This window comes from Centropristis striata, chromosome 3 (assembly GCF_030273125.1).
Source record: "Centropristis striata isolate RG_2023a ecotype Rhode Island chromosome 3, C.striata_1.0, whole genome shotgun sequence".
Classification (NCBI taxonomy): domain Eukaryota; kingdom Metazoa; phylum Chordata; class Actinopteri; order Perciformes; family Serranidae; genus Centropristis; species Centropristis striata.
In genome coordinates this window covers 45,114,893-45,133,723 of record NC_081519.1, presented here as the reverse complement: position 1 = coordinate 45,133,723, position 18,831 = coordinate 45,114,893, and the positions used below count along the sequence as shown (strand labels likewise).

General features: G+C 38.5%; 2 protein-coding genes across 7 annotated transcripts in view; both read right to left on the bottom strand.

Annotated features, from left to right (window-relative positions):
* cept1b (choline/ethanolamine phosphotransferase 1b) overlaps positions 1-8,519 on the bottom strand; it is a 12,597-nt gene extending 4,078 nt beyond the window's left edge. For 4 of the 6 annotated variants that reach the window (XR_009394079.1, XM_059330096.1, XM_059330100.1 and 1 more), the window contains exons 1-6: positions 8,296-8,519; positions 4,332-4,630; positions 3,309-3,483; positions 2,417-2,564; positions 2,172-2,313; positions 912-996 (exon numbers count right to left, since the gene is read on the bottom strand). Coding sequence is in view for 5 of the 6 variants with exons in the window: in XM_059330096.1 (XP_059186079.1) it covers positions 912-996; positions 2,172-2,313; positions 2,417-2,564; positions 3,309-3,483; positions 4,332-4,534 (753 nt within the window). In the remaining variant the exon portion in view is untranslated. Of the gene's footprint in view, positions 1-911; positions 997-1,047; positions 1,133-2,171; positions 2,314-2,416; positions 2,565-3,308; positions 3,484-4,331; positions 4,698-8,295 lie in introns of all 6 variants that reach the window. The other 2 variants (XM_059330098.1, XM_059330097.1) reach the window with 2 other exon arrangements.
* A 2,083-nt stretch (positions 8,520-10,602) lies between these two features.
* pth4 (parathyroid hormone 4) lies at positions 10,603-16,992 on the bottom strand. Its single transcript, XM_059330101.1, has 4 exons — positions 16,910-16,992; positions 14,664-14,736; positions 13,238-13,338; positions 10,603-11,423 (listed from the first exon to the last, which is right to left on the bottom strand). Exons 3-4 carry the CDS (start codon positions 13,327-13,329, stop codon positions 11,084-11,086), a joined length of 432 nt encoding a protein of 143 aa, XP_059186084.1. The 5' UTR covers positions 13,330-13,338; positions 14,664-14,736; positions 16,910-16,992; the 3' UTR covers positions 10,603-11,083.
* Positions 16,993-18,831: the final 1,839 nt, after the last annotated feature.

The window sequence follows — 18,831 nt, the reverse complement described above, 5'->3', positions numbered from 1 at the left end:
AACAGTTTTTAGTGTCTGGTGCTTGTTGTAAACAAACAGAGATCGCTAAGTGAACACCTCCTGCAGCAGCAGCACTCGGTAAGAAGAGCCTCTGGCCCCCGCGGCTCGTTAAGAAGAGCCTCCGGCCCCCGCGGCTCGTTAAGAAGAGCCTCCGGCCCCCCGGTTCTCGTTAAGAAGAGCCTCCGGCCCCCCGCGGCTCGTTAAGAAGAGCCTCCGGCCCCCGCGTCTCGTTAAGAAGAGCCTCCGGCCCCCGCGTCTCGTTAAGAAGAGCCTCCGGCCCCCCGCGGCTCGTTAAGAAGAGCCTCTGGCCCCCCGCGGCTCGTTAAGAAGAGCCTCCGGCCCCCGCGGCTCATTAAGAAGAGCCTCCGGCCCCCGCGGCTCATTAAGAAGAGCCTCCGGCCCCCGCGGCTCCTTAAGAAGAGCCTCCGGCCCCCGCGGCTCGTTAAGAAGAGCCTCTGGCCCCCGCGGCTCCTTAAGAAGAGTAAGAACGAGTCTCCAAAAGTCTCCAATAACACCAGAAAAAGTCTCTGGATTTGTCTCCAGTTGCTTTTTTAAAAATAGTCTCTAAGGGGGTCTGAAAAGTCGCTAAATATAGCAACAAGTAGCTAAGTTGGCAACACTGCTTCACCAGCTTTTATAAATGTTGCGTGTTGTTGTGGCATCCAGTACTACGTCACATCCTGCTCAGCACTCGCTGGTTATTTATTCAGCTACATGAAACCTGAACTCTGTGTCGCCCCCTGGTGGTTGGTGGACTACTGGGGTAGAAATTGTTTTTTAAAATTTGAAATATTGCCGACGATCAGGTTAATTTAATCGTGATCAGAATTAAAACTGGATTAATAGTGCAGCCCTACCTCATCCGTCTAATTAAAGTCAAATCAAAGTAGAATTAAAGCTCCATGAATTACCAGTGACTGCCAAAAAGCAGATCCTCCCACGGCGGCCAGCAAATACATGATTATTATGAAGATTTGCACCTCAGTCACATCAATGCTGAGTGGGAGGAGAAGCAGAGTTAGTGAGATTCATCCATGCAGACGTTACCGTCACGTTCCACAGAGACGGACCAGCAGCCGCCGTCAGCATCTGGACGCCTGACAGACACATCTGCACCTCTGTTATGTCAAATCTACACAACACACACACATTCACTGCAGCAACACTTCACATAGAACTGACATAGTCTAATGTCATCATTAAGTAGAAGATAGGCCATCTGCTTTTACATATATACATCTAAAACAATTAGAATATCGTGAAAAAGTTCAATATTTCTTGTCAATTATTTCAGAAAGTGAAACTCAAACATTATATAGATTCATTACACACAGAGTGAAATATTTCAAGCCTGTTTTTCTTGTAATTTTGATGATTGAATGTATAAAAATATCAATGAGTGTTTCCAAACCACAAGATGACGTCCTCAAATCTCTTGTTTTGTCCACAAACCAAAGAGATATTCAGTTTATTGTCATAAAGGAACAAAGAAACCAGAAATATTCACATTGGAGAAGCTGAAATCAGAGAATTTGGATTTATTGTCTTTAAAAAACTGCTCAAACCAATTAATGGATTATCAAAATAGTTGACGATTAATTTAATAATCCATTATTGTTCCATTAATCGAATAATTGTTGCAGCTCTATATATAAATATCTATTATTATTATTATGAGATTATCCCTGAAATATACCCATATTCTTTTTATTAATTCCTGCAAGGTTCATACACTTTGAGTGGTCAAATTCAAGCACTTTTCAAGGACTTTCCAGGTCCATTTTCAAGCTTTTCCAGGACCTTTCAACGGTCGAAAGTTGCATGTTTTAGATGAATACTTACGTACTAAAAGGGGTAATTTCACTCAAACATACTGATGGTTTTTCACTTTTAACAACCAAAATCTCAATATTCAATTGAGTATTTTTTTCATTGAACATTGATTATCTATAGTCAGACTGCAGGAGAAATACAGGAAGAATTTCAAGCATTTTATCCAAAATCAAAGAACTTTTTAAACCATGAAATTCAACATTTAAACGTAGCGTTTTGCAGGGTTCCAGGCCCGTATGAAGCCGTTTATGGCGTGATCAGAGTGTGTGAATGTGTCTGACGCTGTCTGGAGCTCAGAGGGATGAAAACTAATGTAAAGCAGCAGCTGAGTGACTCACATGCCGAAGCGCAGCGTCCCCGATACGTAGGTCTGCCAGTGGGCGCAGTAGAACATGAACATCCCAGCGAAGCAGCAGAAGAACATCCAGTCTGGGTTGGTTCCCATCTGCACCGCTATACTGGTTCCCAGCACCACAAACACTGCAGGGAGAAACACCACAACACAGGCTGGTTTAGACACCACACAGCTCCAGATTCACTGAGACAAACATAGAGGACCATAGAGGAACACAGAGGAACCGACCGGTGGAGAGCGAGTCACAGCCGTGGTCGAAGAGTTCTCCCAGTGGCGAGCTGCTGTTGGTGCGGCGGGCCTGCTTCCCATCGATGGCGTCCAGAGACTGGTAGATAAACAGACCTACAGCACACAGCAGGTAGGCCCACAGAGGAGCCTGGAACACAGGTAAACAGGTAAACACACCTGGAACAGCTGTTTATTTACTTTATTAGAACATTGGTTTCTTCAGTTTCTGGTTCATTTTAATGCTGCTACAACAACAAAACAAGGTGCTCTAATAGTTTTTACATGTCTGTATTTTTTGTCATTTTGTGTCTTCTTTGCTGTTGTTCAATTTGTGTCCATTTCGACAATTTTGTGTAGAGATGCACCGAATATTCAGTAACCGAATATATTCGGTTACTGAATATTGCAAAAAAAGCCACATTCGGTATTCGGCCAAGCGTTTGATTTTTATTCAGCTTCGGCCAAAAATGTGTTATTCAGTGCATCCGTAATTTTGTGTCATGTTTTTTGTCATTTTTGCATCTACAGTCATAGACATATTCTTGATAATAACCAAAATCATGATCAATAAAACCATGTTAAATGTCTAGATATCAGCTCTGAAATTAAACTCTTATCAGATATTTTTGTTGTTGTTATTATTATATTTGTCCAAACAAATGAACCTTTAGTTGAACCAGACATTAAAATGAACAAGAACCTGAATAAAACAAGGAGGACTGATCATGTTTCCATAACTGTAGTTTTTCCCAGAGGTTGTTTGCTTCCTATCAGGACTCTCAACACTTTTCTTAATAACAAAGAACAAAGAAGAAGCAGGTGGAGTGAATCAGAAGCTCCAGCGTGTTCAGACTGTCTGAACATGAAGACGTCCAGGACGTTGGTGTCTGACCTGTTCAGTGGCGGTGGGACAGTAGTAGATGAGCACCAGGGTGGTGAAGACGTTGGTGGCCAGTCCGATGATGGTGATCAGGTTTGGGGCGATCCAGGACGGGACTCGTCCCACCAACCATTCCCAGTAACGCTGCATCAGAGGCTCCAGCAGGGAGCGGCCAGCACTGCTGTACCTGCAAGGGGCACCATTTATATTCACATCAGCTCACAGGAACACTGAGGAGATATTCTCCTACAAGCCTGGACACTACAGGGTTATTATAGTAACCAAAACTAACTTAATAACCAGAACTAGGGCTGAAAAAACATTTTCGTTAACTGAAATAAAAACAAGAGTTTTTTTAAAAACGATAACTAACTGAAACTGTATTTTGTGGTTCCAAAACTAACTAAAATAACTAAAATTATAGTGAAAATGTCCTTCGTTTTGGTCTTTGTCAACTTTTTTCATCCGTAAACCTTTTTGGTTGATAAGAAATCTATTTCATCTATCTGGTTTTATGACTTAATAAACTTATTGGGGCTGAGATGGGTCAGACAAAGGAAATAAAGGAAACATTTATTATGACCTTATTGAATCTGGACCCAACAAATACCCCATTACACAACAACTACAACTAATAAAAACTAAACTACAACTAATTAAAAAAAATCTCAAATTTACAAGAAAAAGTGACAAATTTATGGGAAAAAATTGTAAAATTAACAGGAAAAAATTCTTGAATTTATGAGAAAAAAGTGACAAATTGCCCTAACCCAACAAATACCCCATTACAAAAAAACTAAACATTTTCCAAAAAATAAAAACTAAACTAAAACTAGCAAACTCACTCTAAAAACTCTTTAAAACTAACTGAATCTGAAAACAAAAATTGACAACGAAATTAAAACTAAAACTAATGAAAAATTTAAAAACTCGTTTTAACTTTTATTTCAGTTTCCATAATGTTTTCCAGTTCCAGTTGTGGTTATTTATATATAATAAGCTTGTGTTCTACTTGTGGTTCTGTATATATGTTACCTGTGCTCCTCCAGTCTCTTGAGCTGGTGTCGGGACAGGGGGGGCGAGGGCAGCTCGATCAGCCTCCGGAGGACCCCGGGGGCCAGCCAGCAGGAGGCCTCCATGCCCACCACGCCGTGGCCGGGGTCCTTGTCCCGGCCGAGGCCCCGGCGAGAGCGCAGGGCCCCCCCTGGCTGCTGCTGCTGCTGCCCCGTGGCGCTCATGGAGCCCTGCTGGTCTGGTCCCCGGCTCCGGCTCTGCCTCTGCCACCGTCCTGCCGGAGGGGCTGAAGATCCACAGCTGGCTGGGAGAACCTGGACCTGGAGAAGAACCAAACATCACAATATGTTCTACTGGAGAACCACAGCTGGCTGGGAGAGACTGGACCTGGAGAAGAACCAAACATCACCATCATCCTGAGATATTATCACAATATGTTCTAATTAGATTCATAAACCCCATCAAACTAGCCTGGCTAACACCAGCCGTTCATTTCTCCGTAGAGGAGGTGTGGTTTACGATCCTCCGGAGCCGTTTATTGGACGCTTAGAATGTCTATCAAAGCGTCTGTAGGTAGCTCTTAGCCAATCAGATCAGTTATACCAGATGACGTAGTAGAGCGACAGAGATGGATGTTTACATAGCCAGACTAGCCCTCTAGCATCTCTACTTTGAGGCTAAAATGCTCAATTCTGCTTCTACAACGTTTTTCTGCAGCATGTTCACATTCAGCCACACATCCACTGATTTTATGGGCAACAAACAAGCTGCTGGGGGTCTCTGGGGGCTCCGCTGTCCCCCGGCTGGTAGCCAGATCACCGGTAGCGCCGGCTAATAGCCGGCGCTACCGGTGATCTGGCTACCAGCCGGGGGACAGCGGAGCCCCCAGAGACCTTTCGCCTTTCAACTTTGGCTCTAAACTATTTAAAACACCATCTACAGCTAAAGAGAGTTTGGCGTCTGCAGCAGCCATGTTGGATCCGTAAGAAAACTACAAAACTACAAGCTTCCGTCTGTCCAGTAGTACGGGGCACCGTCTTGCGTCCCTCCCCGCTCTGTGATTGGATCCTAAAACAGGGCTAGGAATCCTTCCTGGTTTCCAGACTGGATGGAGGTTCGAAATGAATTTCGAGCGCGCAAGGCAGTCTGGGTAAACCAGGCTAGCATCAATCTATGTAGTGGGGCAGATAACCACAAGGATTGTGCATTTATGATAAAAGCGTCACATTTGGTAGACTTGTAGCCAAAGGCATAAAGAACAAAGTTACATGTGGAGGCACGACAGATTGTCAACATGTCTGGAAGAAGCTGGACCAGAGCTGAAGAACAGAGACCAGCTCAGCTCATTTAACTCCTCCAACACCAAACAAGCTACTCAAACACAGTTATCTATCGATCAATAACGTCATGGAGCTCTTTACCTCCTCACATCTCTAGCACGCACAACAGATTGTCATTAAAAAAATAACTTAACACACTGAGGCCTGAAACACCTGTAAAACCTCTGATTGGTGATTTTAAAATCAGCCCCTAAAACCTGAAGTTATTCTGTAAATCCAACAGAAGTGTCAACTCTTCTACTAAATAATAGATTTTTCAGCCTCTGTAGCAGATAGAAATGAAATTCAAAAAGTATTTGAGAGCTTATACAAATACTACGAAACAACGTATCTGCTGTCCAGGCTTCAATGGGTTAACACACTTGATACGACTGATTACTAATATGTTTTATGGGATTTATTTTGTTTTCTTACTTTATTTCTTTTTCTCTGCTAGATCTGTTGTCTGATGATTCTTCCTTTTAAATGTTCTCTAATGAAATGATCAATTATAAGTGTATACAGCTGATATTGACACCAGAGACATCTGAATAATGATTTTTACAGACAAAAAAAATACTAAAAAAAAGACACAAAATGACCGAAAAGGACATAGAAGTTATTGCTGCAAAGTTTGTTTTTTATGTTTGATTTAGAAACATATTTTCTCAGTGCAGCTTGTTGTTTGTGGCTTTGATTCTCATTGAGGAGAATAAAAAGACTGAAGTCAGACGAATTCAATCTGAATTGAATTTTCTCTGATTGGACAAAACTATTCTTGATTGAATTTAGTTTTGTGGATGAAAAATGCAGTTAAACAGTTAAATCTCAATATATTGTATCAATACTCACCATATAACACAATGATTAAAACCTCAATAATATCGTATATTGTGACTCAAGTATCAGATAAAATCATATCGTGATTCACTCTAAAAGATGAACAGATCTCCACATTATAATCTGAACAACCACCAGCGATCCTCGTCACATTATCACCATAAACACTTCTTTTGGTTTTCTAGTCATTCAGTTTGTTCTTCACAGATTCTGTGTTTTATTTAATGGAAACTAGAGCTTCAACGTTTATTCTCCTAATTGATTATTCAATCAGCAGAAAAATAATCACCAACTACTTTGATCGAGGCTTAAGTGTAAAAGTAGATTTTCATGGATAAACTGCAGCGAATCCTGTTTTCAGCCTTTAAGATGAGAAGAATTCCTGCTGTTATCTATTTTATATCATATTAAACCGACAAAACCAATTTTATATCATATTAAACTGACAAAACCAGACGTTTACAGACGGATTTACATGGTGAAGTCTTTAAACGCTTAAAACCAAAATATATTCGCTTTAATATCAAATAAAACAGAGAAATGTTAGTATCTGAAAGGCTGAAAGCTGCATGAAAAATAACTTACATTTTTTATGGATTCTTCAAATAGTTTCTATTTCTGTCAGTCAACTAATTGATCAGTTGATTGATCAGCTCAACCAGCAGGGATCAATAAAGTCTAACCTTCCTCCATAATAATTCATTATAAATTATCTCTGGATTACATTTTGTATCAAATCTGAATCTGTAAAGATTTGGAATGAATTTAGTTCAGAAAAAGAACAATAATGTTGAGTAGAAGTAGGGCCGGGCGATATCAATCAATATTCAAAATATATGGATATATTTTTAAATGTGATATGGAATTAAACCAGATCACATTTAATAATATATCCATATAGTTCAAATTCTTTCTTTCTATATAAATGCTGCCCTTACTAACGTTTGTCATATTTAGTTCTTTTGTAATGTTCGGTATTCCTTTTCTCACATATATTTATTTATTTATTTCAGAAAAAGATTGGCCTATTTTATTTCAGAGGCTATTTTTATTTAAGATATTATTTTATTGAAATGTCACAGGGGTGTGTGTGTGTGTGTGTTGTTGTGTGTATGTTGTTATGTGTGTGTGTGTTGTTGTGTGTGTGTGTGTGTGTGTTTGGTGTGTGTGTGTGTTGTGTGTATGTGTGTGTGTGTGTTGTTATGTGTGTGTGTGTGTGTGTGTGTGTGTGTGTGTGTGTATGTGTGTGTGTCTGTCTGTGTGTGTATGTGTGTGTGTGTGTGTGTATGTGTGTGTGTGTGTGTGTGTGTGTGTGTTATGTGTGTGTGTGTATGTGTGTGTGTGTGTGTGTCTGTGTTGTTCTGTGTGTGTGTGTGTGTGTGTGTGTGTGTGTGTATGTGTGTGTGTGTGTGTGTGTGTGTGTGTGTGTGTGTGTATGTGTGTGTGTGTGTGTGTCTCTGATCTGGTTCCAGATATTTTCTCTCATCGTGTTTATGATCTAAAGTATTTTTCTTGTGACTGTCAGCAACACATGATGATGATGATGATGATGAGGGAGATGAAGAGCCTCTGACAACAACCTGCTGTTAGCCGTTAGCATGCCGAGCTAACGATCATTAGCATTAGCAGCAGCTCCGGAAGCTGTGTGTCAGTTTGGTTAATTTAGTCTCTTTCTGCTGGTTTCTTGTTTCTATTCCTCCATCATGACATGAAGGAAACATTAACACACATTAGAGACGTCACACAGGTTATTATTACATTATATTACTGGCTGCAGGAGGCTAGCTGCAGCTAGCTCCCCATGCTAACCCAGACAGCTCACTGACCTGGCCGAGCAGAGGACGCGAGCCGCGGGCAGTCCGAGGGCCGAGCGGCGCTGCGAGGCGGCGGAGGAGCCCTCTCTGCGGGGCGGAGGGGGGGCTCGGTCTGCCGGGCACCGGAGGGTCGGTCTGCGGGGAGGGGACCACCGGAGGGTCGGCAGCAGCAGCGGGAGATGGAGCTCCACGGACCGGACTCACTGTACCTGTCACAGCTACAGCTACTTCACGTTAGCATCACGGAACTCTCGCGTTAGTTGGAGTTTCTCTTTAAGCCCTGAGTCTGGTCTGCCAGGCAGCCTCCTTTATGAACCCTGAGTCAGGTCTGCCAGGTACACTCCTGTATGAACCCTGAGTCAGGTCTGCCAGGTACACTCCTTTATGAACCCTGAGTCAGGTCTGCCAGGCAGCCTCCTTTATGAACCCTGAGTCAGGTCTGCCAGGTACACTCCTTTATGAACCCTGAGTCAGGTCTGCCAGGCAGCCTCCTTTATGAACCCTGAGTCAGGTCTGCCAGGTACACTCCTTTATGAACCCTGAGTCAGGTCTGCCAGGTACACTCCTTTATGAACCCTGAGTCAGGTCTGCCAGGCAGCCTCCTTTATGAACCCTGAGTCAGGTCTGCCAGGTACACTCCTTTATGAACCCTGAGTCAGGTCTGCCAGGTACACTCCTTTATGAACCCTGAGTCAGGTCTGCCAGGCAGCCTCCTTTATGAACCCTGAGTCAGGTCTGCCAGGTACACTCCTTTATGAACCCTGAGTCAGGTCTGCCAGGTACACTCCTTTATGAACCCTGAGTCAGGTCTGCCAGGTACACTCCTTTATGAACCCTGAGTCAGGTCTGCCAGGTACACTCCTTTATGAACCCTGAGTCAGGTCTGCCAGGTACACTCCTGTATGAACCCTGAGTCAGGTCTGCCAGGTACACTCCTTTATGAACCCTGAGTCAGGTCTGCCAGGTACACTCCTTTATGAACCCTGAGTCAGGTCTGCCAGGCAGCCTCCTTTTTGTTTGTTTGTTTGTTTAAGTTGGTTATTTTTTTATTATAAGGTTTAAAATGTTTAAAATGTATGGAAGACTTTATTCTCAGGTTTTAGATTTTATTTATTTCAATTTAAATTGTTATTATTTTCATGTGTGGCCCTAATCCTCTTCTGTAGAAATGATTATAATATATAAACAATAAAAAAAATTGAATTAATTCAATAAATGTATTACATTTCAGAGTTTTTTTTTTAATTATAAAATAAAAAGAAAGAGGAAAGAAGAAAGACATCTTCCTTTTTGTTTGTTTGTTTGTTTGTTTGTTTAAGGTGGTTATTTTTTTTATTATAAGGTTTAAAATGTTTTAAATGTATGGAAGACTTCATTCCCAGATTTTAGATTTTATTTCTTTCAATTTAAATTTAATTTAAAGTCAGAATTCTGAGAATATAGTCAAAACTCAAATATTATTTTCATGTGTGGCCCTAATCCTCTTCCATAGAAATTATTATAATATATAAACAATTAAAAAGAAAACCTAAATTAATTAAATAAATTGATAAATTACATTTCAGAGTTTTTTTAAATTATAAAATAAAAAGAAAGAGGAAAGAAGACATCCTCCTTTTTTTGTTTGATTTAGTGCAACAGGATTTAAATTACTAAAATTAATAAATATAACCACAAATATTCAGGGAGTATATAGATGCAGTATATAGACAAAAAGTTCAGTCGAGGTTTACATAATTAAAAAGTATAATACTGAATAGTTTGCATATATCATTTTTTATTTTAGGGTTTAGAATGTTTGAATTGATTATTGTATATTAACAATTAAAAAAAAATCTAAATTAATTAACAAGTTACATTTTTAATGTTTTTTTTTTTTTACATTTTAAAATAAAAAAGAAAGAAGAAAGACATCCTCCTTTTTTGATTTAGTGCAACAGGACTTAAATTATTAAAATTAAAACAATTGCACAAAATATTTCCTACTCATAATCAAGTATAATACTGAATAGTTTGCATACATCATTTTTTATTTTAGGGCTTCGAATGTTTTGCATCATTTTAAAAAATATATAAATTAAATAAATGACATTTTCAATGTTTCAAAGAGAAAGTCATCCTCCGTTTTTGTTTGTTTGTTTGTTTGCGTTAGAGCACCAGAATTTAAATTAAAACAATAAATACAATTGCACAAAATATTTCCTTCAGGGAATATATAGATGCAAAATAAAGAGAAAAAGTTCAGTCCAGGCAAATTAATTGAGAAAAAATGAATGACACATAGTTAATAACTTGCAATAAGATTAAATATTTGATTTGATGAATAAAATATTAATACAAAATCATGTTTTTTTAAGTAAAATCCCCCCTACCAAAATATATTATAATATATTAATAATATTACCATACAGCCTAAAAAAATTGTCTTCTACATTAGGAATATATTTAAGAAATAGTTAAATTTTTGTACATGTTTTTTTTTGTAGGTGTTTTTTATATATGCATGATTTTAAAGACGGTTCTTTGATTTTGTTGAGCGACAGGAGAGTCGATAAAATATCAAACTCTCCATTTATATTTGGTTTTTCTTGGAATATCTGAGGAGTTTATTGATTATTTTGTCAAAGATGGAAATGAGAAGCACTCAGATATTAAAAGTCTGGAGGAGACGCGGACACGTCTGCAGCTGAACGTGTGTCTGGACATTAAAGACAAACAATAATAATAATAATAATAATAATAATAACACAAATAATCATTTATTTCCTGTGTACATCAGCAGCAGCTGATCAGAGCGACGTTACGCCTCTCTGTCCGACTGCTGACTCAGGTACGGGTTCAAGAAGTCTCTGAGGAGGTTCTGGACCCGGCTGGGCTGGGGGGACCCTGCTGGACCCAGAGCTGGACCCAGAGCTGGACCCAGAGCAGGACCCAGAGCTGGACCCAGAGCTGGACCCAGAGCTGGACCCAGAGCAGGACCCAGGTTGAGGTTGAGGGTCTTGGGGGGTCCGGAGGCGGCGGACCGGCTCTGGGCCGTGTGGAGACCCTCCATGGCGCTGGACAGCCAGATGAGCCTCTTCAGACTCTGGATGTTTCTGCCGCGGTCGTGCATCAGCTGGTGTTCAGTCACCGCTCGACGGCTGCAGGAGACACACAGATCACTAATCAATAATCAATAATCAATAATCAATAATCAATAATCACTAATCAGACATTTTATCAGAATACAGAAACGGATTCAAAACACAGATACATCAAAGGATCAAAGGATCAAAGGCTTTGTAGTCGACCAATCAGGGCAGAGCAATCAACAGAATTAACTGCCGCTGTAGAATGTTTCCTGAACAGTGACAGCAGCCAGAGGTGGACAGACTGGAATTTCTGGCCTCGAACAGAAAGCATTTTTGGTAAAACCATAATACCTATCATTGATCAGACTTCACTTTGAGCGTCCTGAGTTCTTCCTCAACGTCTACATATGTTTTTTTTAAAGAAAAATTAAGAAATAGCTTTGTTAGAGCAATCTAAAAAACTGTTTTCTACAGAAATCTTCCTGCGTTTTTAACATGGGAGCCAATGAGGCTGTTGGTGGTGTTGGTGGATCATCTGTGCGTCCTACGCCCAAACTATAACTCTGACAGCTTTACCAGAGGATTGTGAGGGAGAAGACTAATTTTCCTACGTTTCTATGTATAAATTATTTCTGTAGAGTGGAATTTGCGGCCTGGAGCGCAGTTTAAAATTTATTTTTTGACAGTTTTTTCTCTCCCTCTACACTCTGGTGATGATGTCACACACTGTGACACGAACATTCTGTGCAATACACACCCATTATAATCTCAGAATTTCTCCAAAAATGATCATGGTCATTGAACAGGGATTGATAAAAAACTATATGACCTATCGAAACGTGGATTAATACACCGATACACAAGACTTGTGTCTACTGTTTAAAGTTTAAATGGAGTCTCTAGGTGAAATTATGCCGGAGAAGTAGACGTTTAGAAATCTACAATTATTGTTCTTCTTCGCTCATTTTTTTTCCGGCTGTCCCAATAACATAATCCCTTCTGAATATAGATGGATAGATAGATAGATAGATAGATAGATAGATAGATAGATAGATAGATAGAAAGATAGATAGATAGATAGAATGTAATACATTATATAAAAGTCAACAAAGTTCAACAAATAAAGGTAAAGAATAGACCATTAATGTATAAGTACATATAAAAAGCATGTATTAAGTAGTAAGTATGTGTGTATATCTATAACATATTTATTTTATGTTGTTGAAGTCTTCAACAACATAAACTAAATATGTTTATATCTGTCAAGTGCCAAAGTAAAAAAGTCAAGAAAAGAACATTTGCTGGACAATATCTTAATGCATAGAAACTATATTACAGCATAATAATAACAGTAAAACAAGTCTAATAATGTTGTGTGTCAGCTGAACCTTCTACAGGTCAGAAAGGGTTTTTATGTTTTTATGTTGTTATGTTTTTTATGGTTTCCTGTTGGTGGAGGTGTTGATGAGTAAAGGGGCGTGTCCAGGCTCCTCTAACCTCTAATCTCATTGGCCGGCTCTTAAAGCTGAACTCTGATTGGATCTCACTCAGAGGACATCCAACAACGCTGCAGTTTTTCATCATTGCAGATTGAAATGCAGCAACAGCCAATAAAACCTTTAACATGTTCCAACACACATTATTTATGAATGTTAGTTGGTTTAATGTGATTAACATACAGAACCAGATATTACAGGACAGAAACTTCAAAGGAACAGTAGAAAGAGTTTTGGGACCAGAACCAGTCAGATTCTATCATTAATACACATTATAACTCATTATAACCTCTGACCACGAGTCTCTGAATGTTTAATGCTTTAAAATATCAGGTATATAATAATATTTTCATACAGTTTTCAAGTCAAAGTGAAAGAGCGTCTCACCTCTCGTTCTGTTGGCTGCGAACACTCGTGAAGACGACGAGCAGCAGGACGGAGAGACAGCGGACACTGTGGAGCATCTTCACCTGCTGCATCTCCTCAAACTGAACCAAGAGACAGAAAACACACCAACTGTAGTTTTTATGGTAAAAACCAGCAGAACTTTACCGTCATAAATACGGTGCAACTTTTTCTAATATTACGGTAAAATGATATTAACACTGTTGATTTCACGTTTCAGATTGACATTTTATTCCATATTTTACCGTAAAAAATAAAAAGTTTTTCCATCAAAAGAAACACTGTTCTGCCATATAATTGACCAGAAAATACTTTATAAATGCTGCATAAATTACAGATTTTACCATTAAATATTACAGTATATTTCTGTTAGAGATATGGTGTTTAGTACATTTAACAGGGAGGAAAAGGATTTTTACAAATAATAAATGCTAAAATGATGCTTGTATATATATTACAGTATATTTTTGTTACAAACACGGTGCCAGAGTATTTTACAGTGGAGTCATTTATTTTTTTAAAAACAATAAAACTGTAAAAAATATCCAGTTTTGTCTGATTAAACATTTACAGTGTTTCATTGTTAGTGAAACTGAATTAACTCATTTATCATTTTACGTCTTTTACTGTCATGGTTTAACAGTTTTTAACCCTAAAATCTACAGACATTTTTACAGTGAGCATTAAAACAACATTTAGTTCCAGCAGCATAAAGTCATAAAGTTTGTGTCTTGTGAAGAATTATCTTCTTTATTATTTGTTTTGATGGTTCAAAGACAGATTTTCTGTTCTGTTGTTATATTCAAACACTTTTCTGAAATCTGAGGAAGTGAAACCTCCCATTTTAGTAAACTTAATATAATAATAATAATAATTACTGTATTTCATCCATTCAGTGAACTTTCATTCACCTTGTAACAGCAAAATATTTTACCTTAAAGAATCACAAAAAAGTTTCTTCCACTCGGACGAGCAGGTTGAACACAAATAATAATAATAAAAAATAAATAATAATAATCAATGTTATTTGTAAAGCACTTTTCATAAAGTAATCTCAAAGTGCTACAGAAACAGAAACAAAATAAACAAAAGACTGAGAGAAAATGAGACACGTTAAAATCAGCAGCAGATAAAAAGACACAAGTCATAAAGTAGATTAAAGAAAACAGCTAAAGGAGGAAATTAATAATAAAAACATGTAGAGAACATAAAGACGGCTGAATAAAAAGGTTTTAAGCCCTTTTTTAAAAGTGTCACTACATTATTATTAAATCACTCCATTAACAAAATAACTTTTAACAGAAGAGAAGAAAACAGAATACAGAAGTGGAACTAAAGAACAAAAAACTAGAATAAATCAGCTTCGTTGAGTGATTATTGAATATAAATATAAATATAGATTACTCACATCAAAGGCTCCTGTTGACAGCAGCTCGTCTAATGATCGACACGAAACTGACTCCAGACCTGCTTATAAAGACCTGACACACACACACACACACACACACACACACACACACACACACACACACACAGTCCTGCGCTCTGATTGGCTGGTGAAACAGACGTCGTCAGCATCTCGTCTGAGTCTTTCTGACATGTAATTGTTGTTGTTGTTGCTTCGTGTGTGTTTTTTTTTGGAATAAACATCCAAATCAAACATTTTCTGGGTTGTTTGTGTGTAAACAATCAAACAAACAGCCGACAGCTTCACACACTCACACAAACTCTTTACATAATCAGGTGTTTCTGAAAAGGAGGATGAATTCTATTGAGGGATTATGATTTTTCTATTTTCTGGTCTAATCCGCTCGGTTCCTTCGGAGAGATTCAAAGAGGAATTTATAAATGTGGAGCTGAAGGTTTTATTGGTGTTGAGTCAACGTAAGCAAACTGTCTGTCAGCTGGAAACTTTCCTACCGTTTAACCCTTCAGAGTCTGGGGCCGCTGGTCGGTTTGGACTTCTTCACTATGACCTGTTGGTATTATTGTTTTCACCACAACCTCACCTATATCACCTGATTATTACTGTTTTCATTCTGACTTACTGGATCAACATTTTGAACACAAAAAACACACAAAAATAATTACAAAAAAACCCATAAAACACACAAAAACACAAACAAATGACAAAGAACTCATAAAAACACAAAAAAACACAAAACAATTACAAAAAACAATTACAAAAAACACACAAAAAACGCAAAAAATGACAAAGAAACATAAAAACACGAAATAATAATTACAAAAACACATAAAAGACACAAAAAACACAAAAATGACAAAAAACACACAAATTAATTTCAAAAAACACACATAAAACACACAAAAAAACCACAACCCCCCCCCCCCCACAAAAAAAAACACAAAAACACAGAAAATAACATTAAAAAAAATTCTAAAAAAACACACATAAAAAAACCCCAACAAACAAAAACACAGACTAAAAACAGATAAACCAGGGAGGGGATTTCGCCCTTTGGCCTTGATGCCCTGTGAAAAAATGTTGAATTTACAGCCAAGGTGCCTTTGGCCCCGTCAAAGTTACAGTATCATTTGTTTATAAAATAAAACAACGCTAGTGACGTGGTGGGCTGATGGAATCATACAGCCTTCCTATTGGTCAGACCCGACCCCCCTCCTTCAGACATGCGCACATCAACACATGGCTCATTGAATATTCTAATGAGCCACGTGTTGCCAGTTGCTTCCACCAGGCTGTCAGTCCAGCTCAGTAGGCTAGTTGTGTGTCTGTGGATCAGAACCATTGCTCTGCTGTGATTGCTCCAAAATAGAACTTGGCAACTTGGCGAGCAGCGCAGTTGAAGTCAACATCACCTGAAGGAAGAAGGTCAACCAGCCTCCTCAGCCTCTCAAAACCACGACAAGCACAGGTAAGCTAGCAGACGAGCTGTTTTAATATGTAGTAACTGAAGTATGTGGTAGTATTTGACAGGACTTAACATGTACGTTTTTATAGAAAGTACTATTGATAGGTAATTACCATTGTATTAGCCTATTTAAAGTCAACAACATTTTTGCATCATGAAAACTAGCGATAGCTAGCTAGTTGGGACAGCGCTAACGTCTTCCCTAGCTCAGGGACTAGCTAGCTTCTACTAGCTAGCAGATAGCTCTCAGCTACTGTCAGCTTTGATTCTAGTATTTTTCTTGCTAAGCGGTTTTGATATAATTCGTGACTGACTTATGTGGTTTATGGCTGAACTCAACGTATATGTTTAGGAAACACTATTGCTATCCAGCCATTTATCTTAAAAGGACTGGTCTCACTCTTTCTCTTTCTCTCTCTCTCTCTTAATGCAATGTTTTACAATATGATATGTTTTTCAATGTTTTTGAATTAAAACAAATGTTTTAATACATAATTAATGTTTCTTGGTGAATGAGAATGTTAAGGTATTAATCTGAAAGGTAAAACCGGCGTAATTTAACCAAACAGCCTTTGTGCCCTTAAAGAAATGTGAACTGGAAGGCCAAATGTCCTTGACCCTAAAATGACTAAATTCCAAGCCTGATACAAACACACAAAAACACAAAGAAATAACAAAAAACAGTTAACACAAAAAATGTTGAATGCAAACTGCAAAAAAAGTAAAATCATGTTTCTACACTTGGTCGAGGTGTTTTTTTAACCTTTGCTGATAAAGAGTTGACACATTAAATGTGACATGGAAACTTCAGAGTTGAGCCGCTGGACGTTTAACGTGGTGACGTCATGAAGAAGACGGTTAATAATCAGATGTTTGTCTCCTGGAGCTTCTTGACATCACAACCACCACCTCCAACACTAATCAACCCAATAAACGGTTGCCGTGGTTTCCCCACAGTCACCGTTAGACACGCAGTCCCCTTAACAACCTTCAGGACCAGTTTCCCTCTCAGAGAAATGCTGGTGGGGACAAGTCGTTTAGTCCATTCACTAAATGAGGTGAAGAAAGTCAAAGACAAACGGAGAAGAAAGAAGAGGTGAGGCTGAAAGGAAGCTAATCAGCAGATGGAGGGAAACATTTCCCCCAGCAGGAGGCCCCGGGGCCAATCAGAGATAAACATCATTTAGTGATAAAAATACATTTTAACCCTCTACGGTACGGTGTTGCCCCATTGTTGTCCTGTCAGGTTTCTACAAGTCATGTTTTTGAGTGATGTGATACTTTAAAAAGAGTGAAGAGTATAGGGAACCAATAGCAATGCTTTAATCAGTCACATGACCTCCAGGAGGCCATATTGAAACACTATTTTACAGACTTTCCCAAAGGAAACAGCTTTGACATTTTGCACCACAAAAAAATCACTCAAAACGTCAAAACGTAATTCCCATCTGGAAAAAATCTCTTCTTACTGATCGGTGAGTAAACCTTCATTTGTGATTGTTTCATCCACTTAGACTGTTGATTCATATCAATGGGTCGATGGTTCAATGGGACAATGTTTCCTACAGGCAACATTCAGACAAGAAACCAGTTAAAGTTCAGTTTTTTGGGGTCATTTGGTGACTTTTTGGGGTAATGCAGCATCTTTTTTGGTAATTTCACGTTTTTTAGGGTCATTTTGTGACTTTTTTGGTCTTTTTTGGGTAATTTAGCATCTTTTTTGGTGAGTAAAGGTGAGTAAATCTTCATCCACTTAGACTGTTGATTCATTTCAATTGGTCGTTGGTTCAATGGGACCTACAGGCAACATTCAGACAAGAAACCCGTTAAAGTTCATTTTGTGACTTTTTTGGTCTTTTTGGGTAATTTAGTGTCTTTTTTGGAAATTTTACATGTTTTTTTATTTAATAAACACATGTTTATTAAATAAATTATGTTAAAATTTATTTTAAAAATGTTCTTTTTCACTTGTGCACCGTTATGGAACAATGTTGCCTACGGACAACAAACCCCAAAAACTTAACTTAACTTCTTCAGATTATGTTTATTTAGTCTATTTTAAGACAAAAAAAAACCCCACTCCAAACATTTTTTTCCTAACTGGCATCATAATGTGGACCACAGAGGGTTAAGCGTAATGTAGCACTAGCTTGGGACTTTTCCAGAACTTTGAAATCATCACCAAAAAAAAAAAAAAGACACAAAAAGACAAAATGACAAAAAAAAGACACAAAAAGACACAAAATGACCAAAAAAGACACAAAATGACCAAAAAAAGACACAAAATTACTAAAAAAAAGACACAAAATGACCAAAGTCAAGGAACCTTCCTTCAGAGTCGGTTCCTCCAGAGCTGAGGCCAGAGAAGTTCCTTTCTATGGTAGAACCACTAATGGAGCCTTCAGTGTGCAGGAGTGCATTGTTTCATAATTGGACGTCCTGCTTAAATTCAGCGCTGCAGTTTAAAAACAGTTATTTATAAATAACAATAAAGGATTATATCAGACTGTTGATCTGTTAACAAAATAAAGAAATGTATGACTCTCTGAATGGCATAGCTACATATACTTTACACATAGTACATCATCATCTGACGCTTAGAAGCGGAGAGGGTGAGCAAGGGTGTTTGACAAGGTCCTGGATGTAAGTAGGACCTGAACAAAGAAAGAGACCAGATCCACTAGT

Bases quoted from the DNA above. Each gene is read 5' to 3' on its own strand.
- pth4 (XM_059330101.1), bottom strand. From the start codon at position 13,329: ATGCAGCAGGTGAAGATGCTCCACAGTGTCCGCTGTCTCTCCGTCCTG. The intron at 11,424-13,237 runs GTGAGACGCTCT...TGTCTCCTGCAG, and splicing joins CGCAGCCAACAGAACGAGAG to CCGTCGAGCGGTGACTGAAC.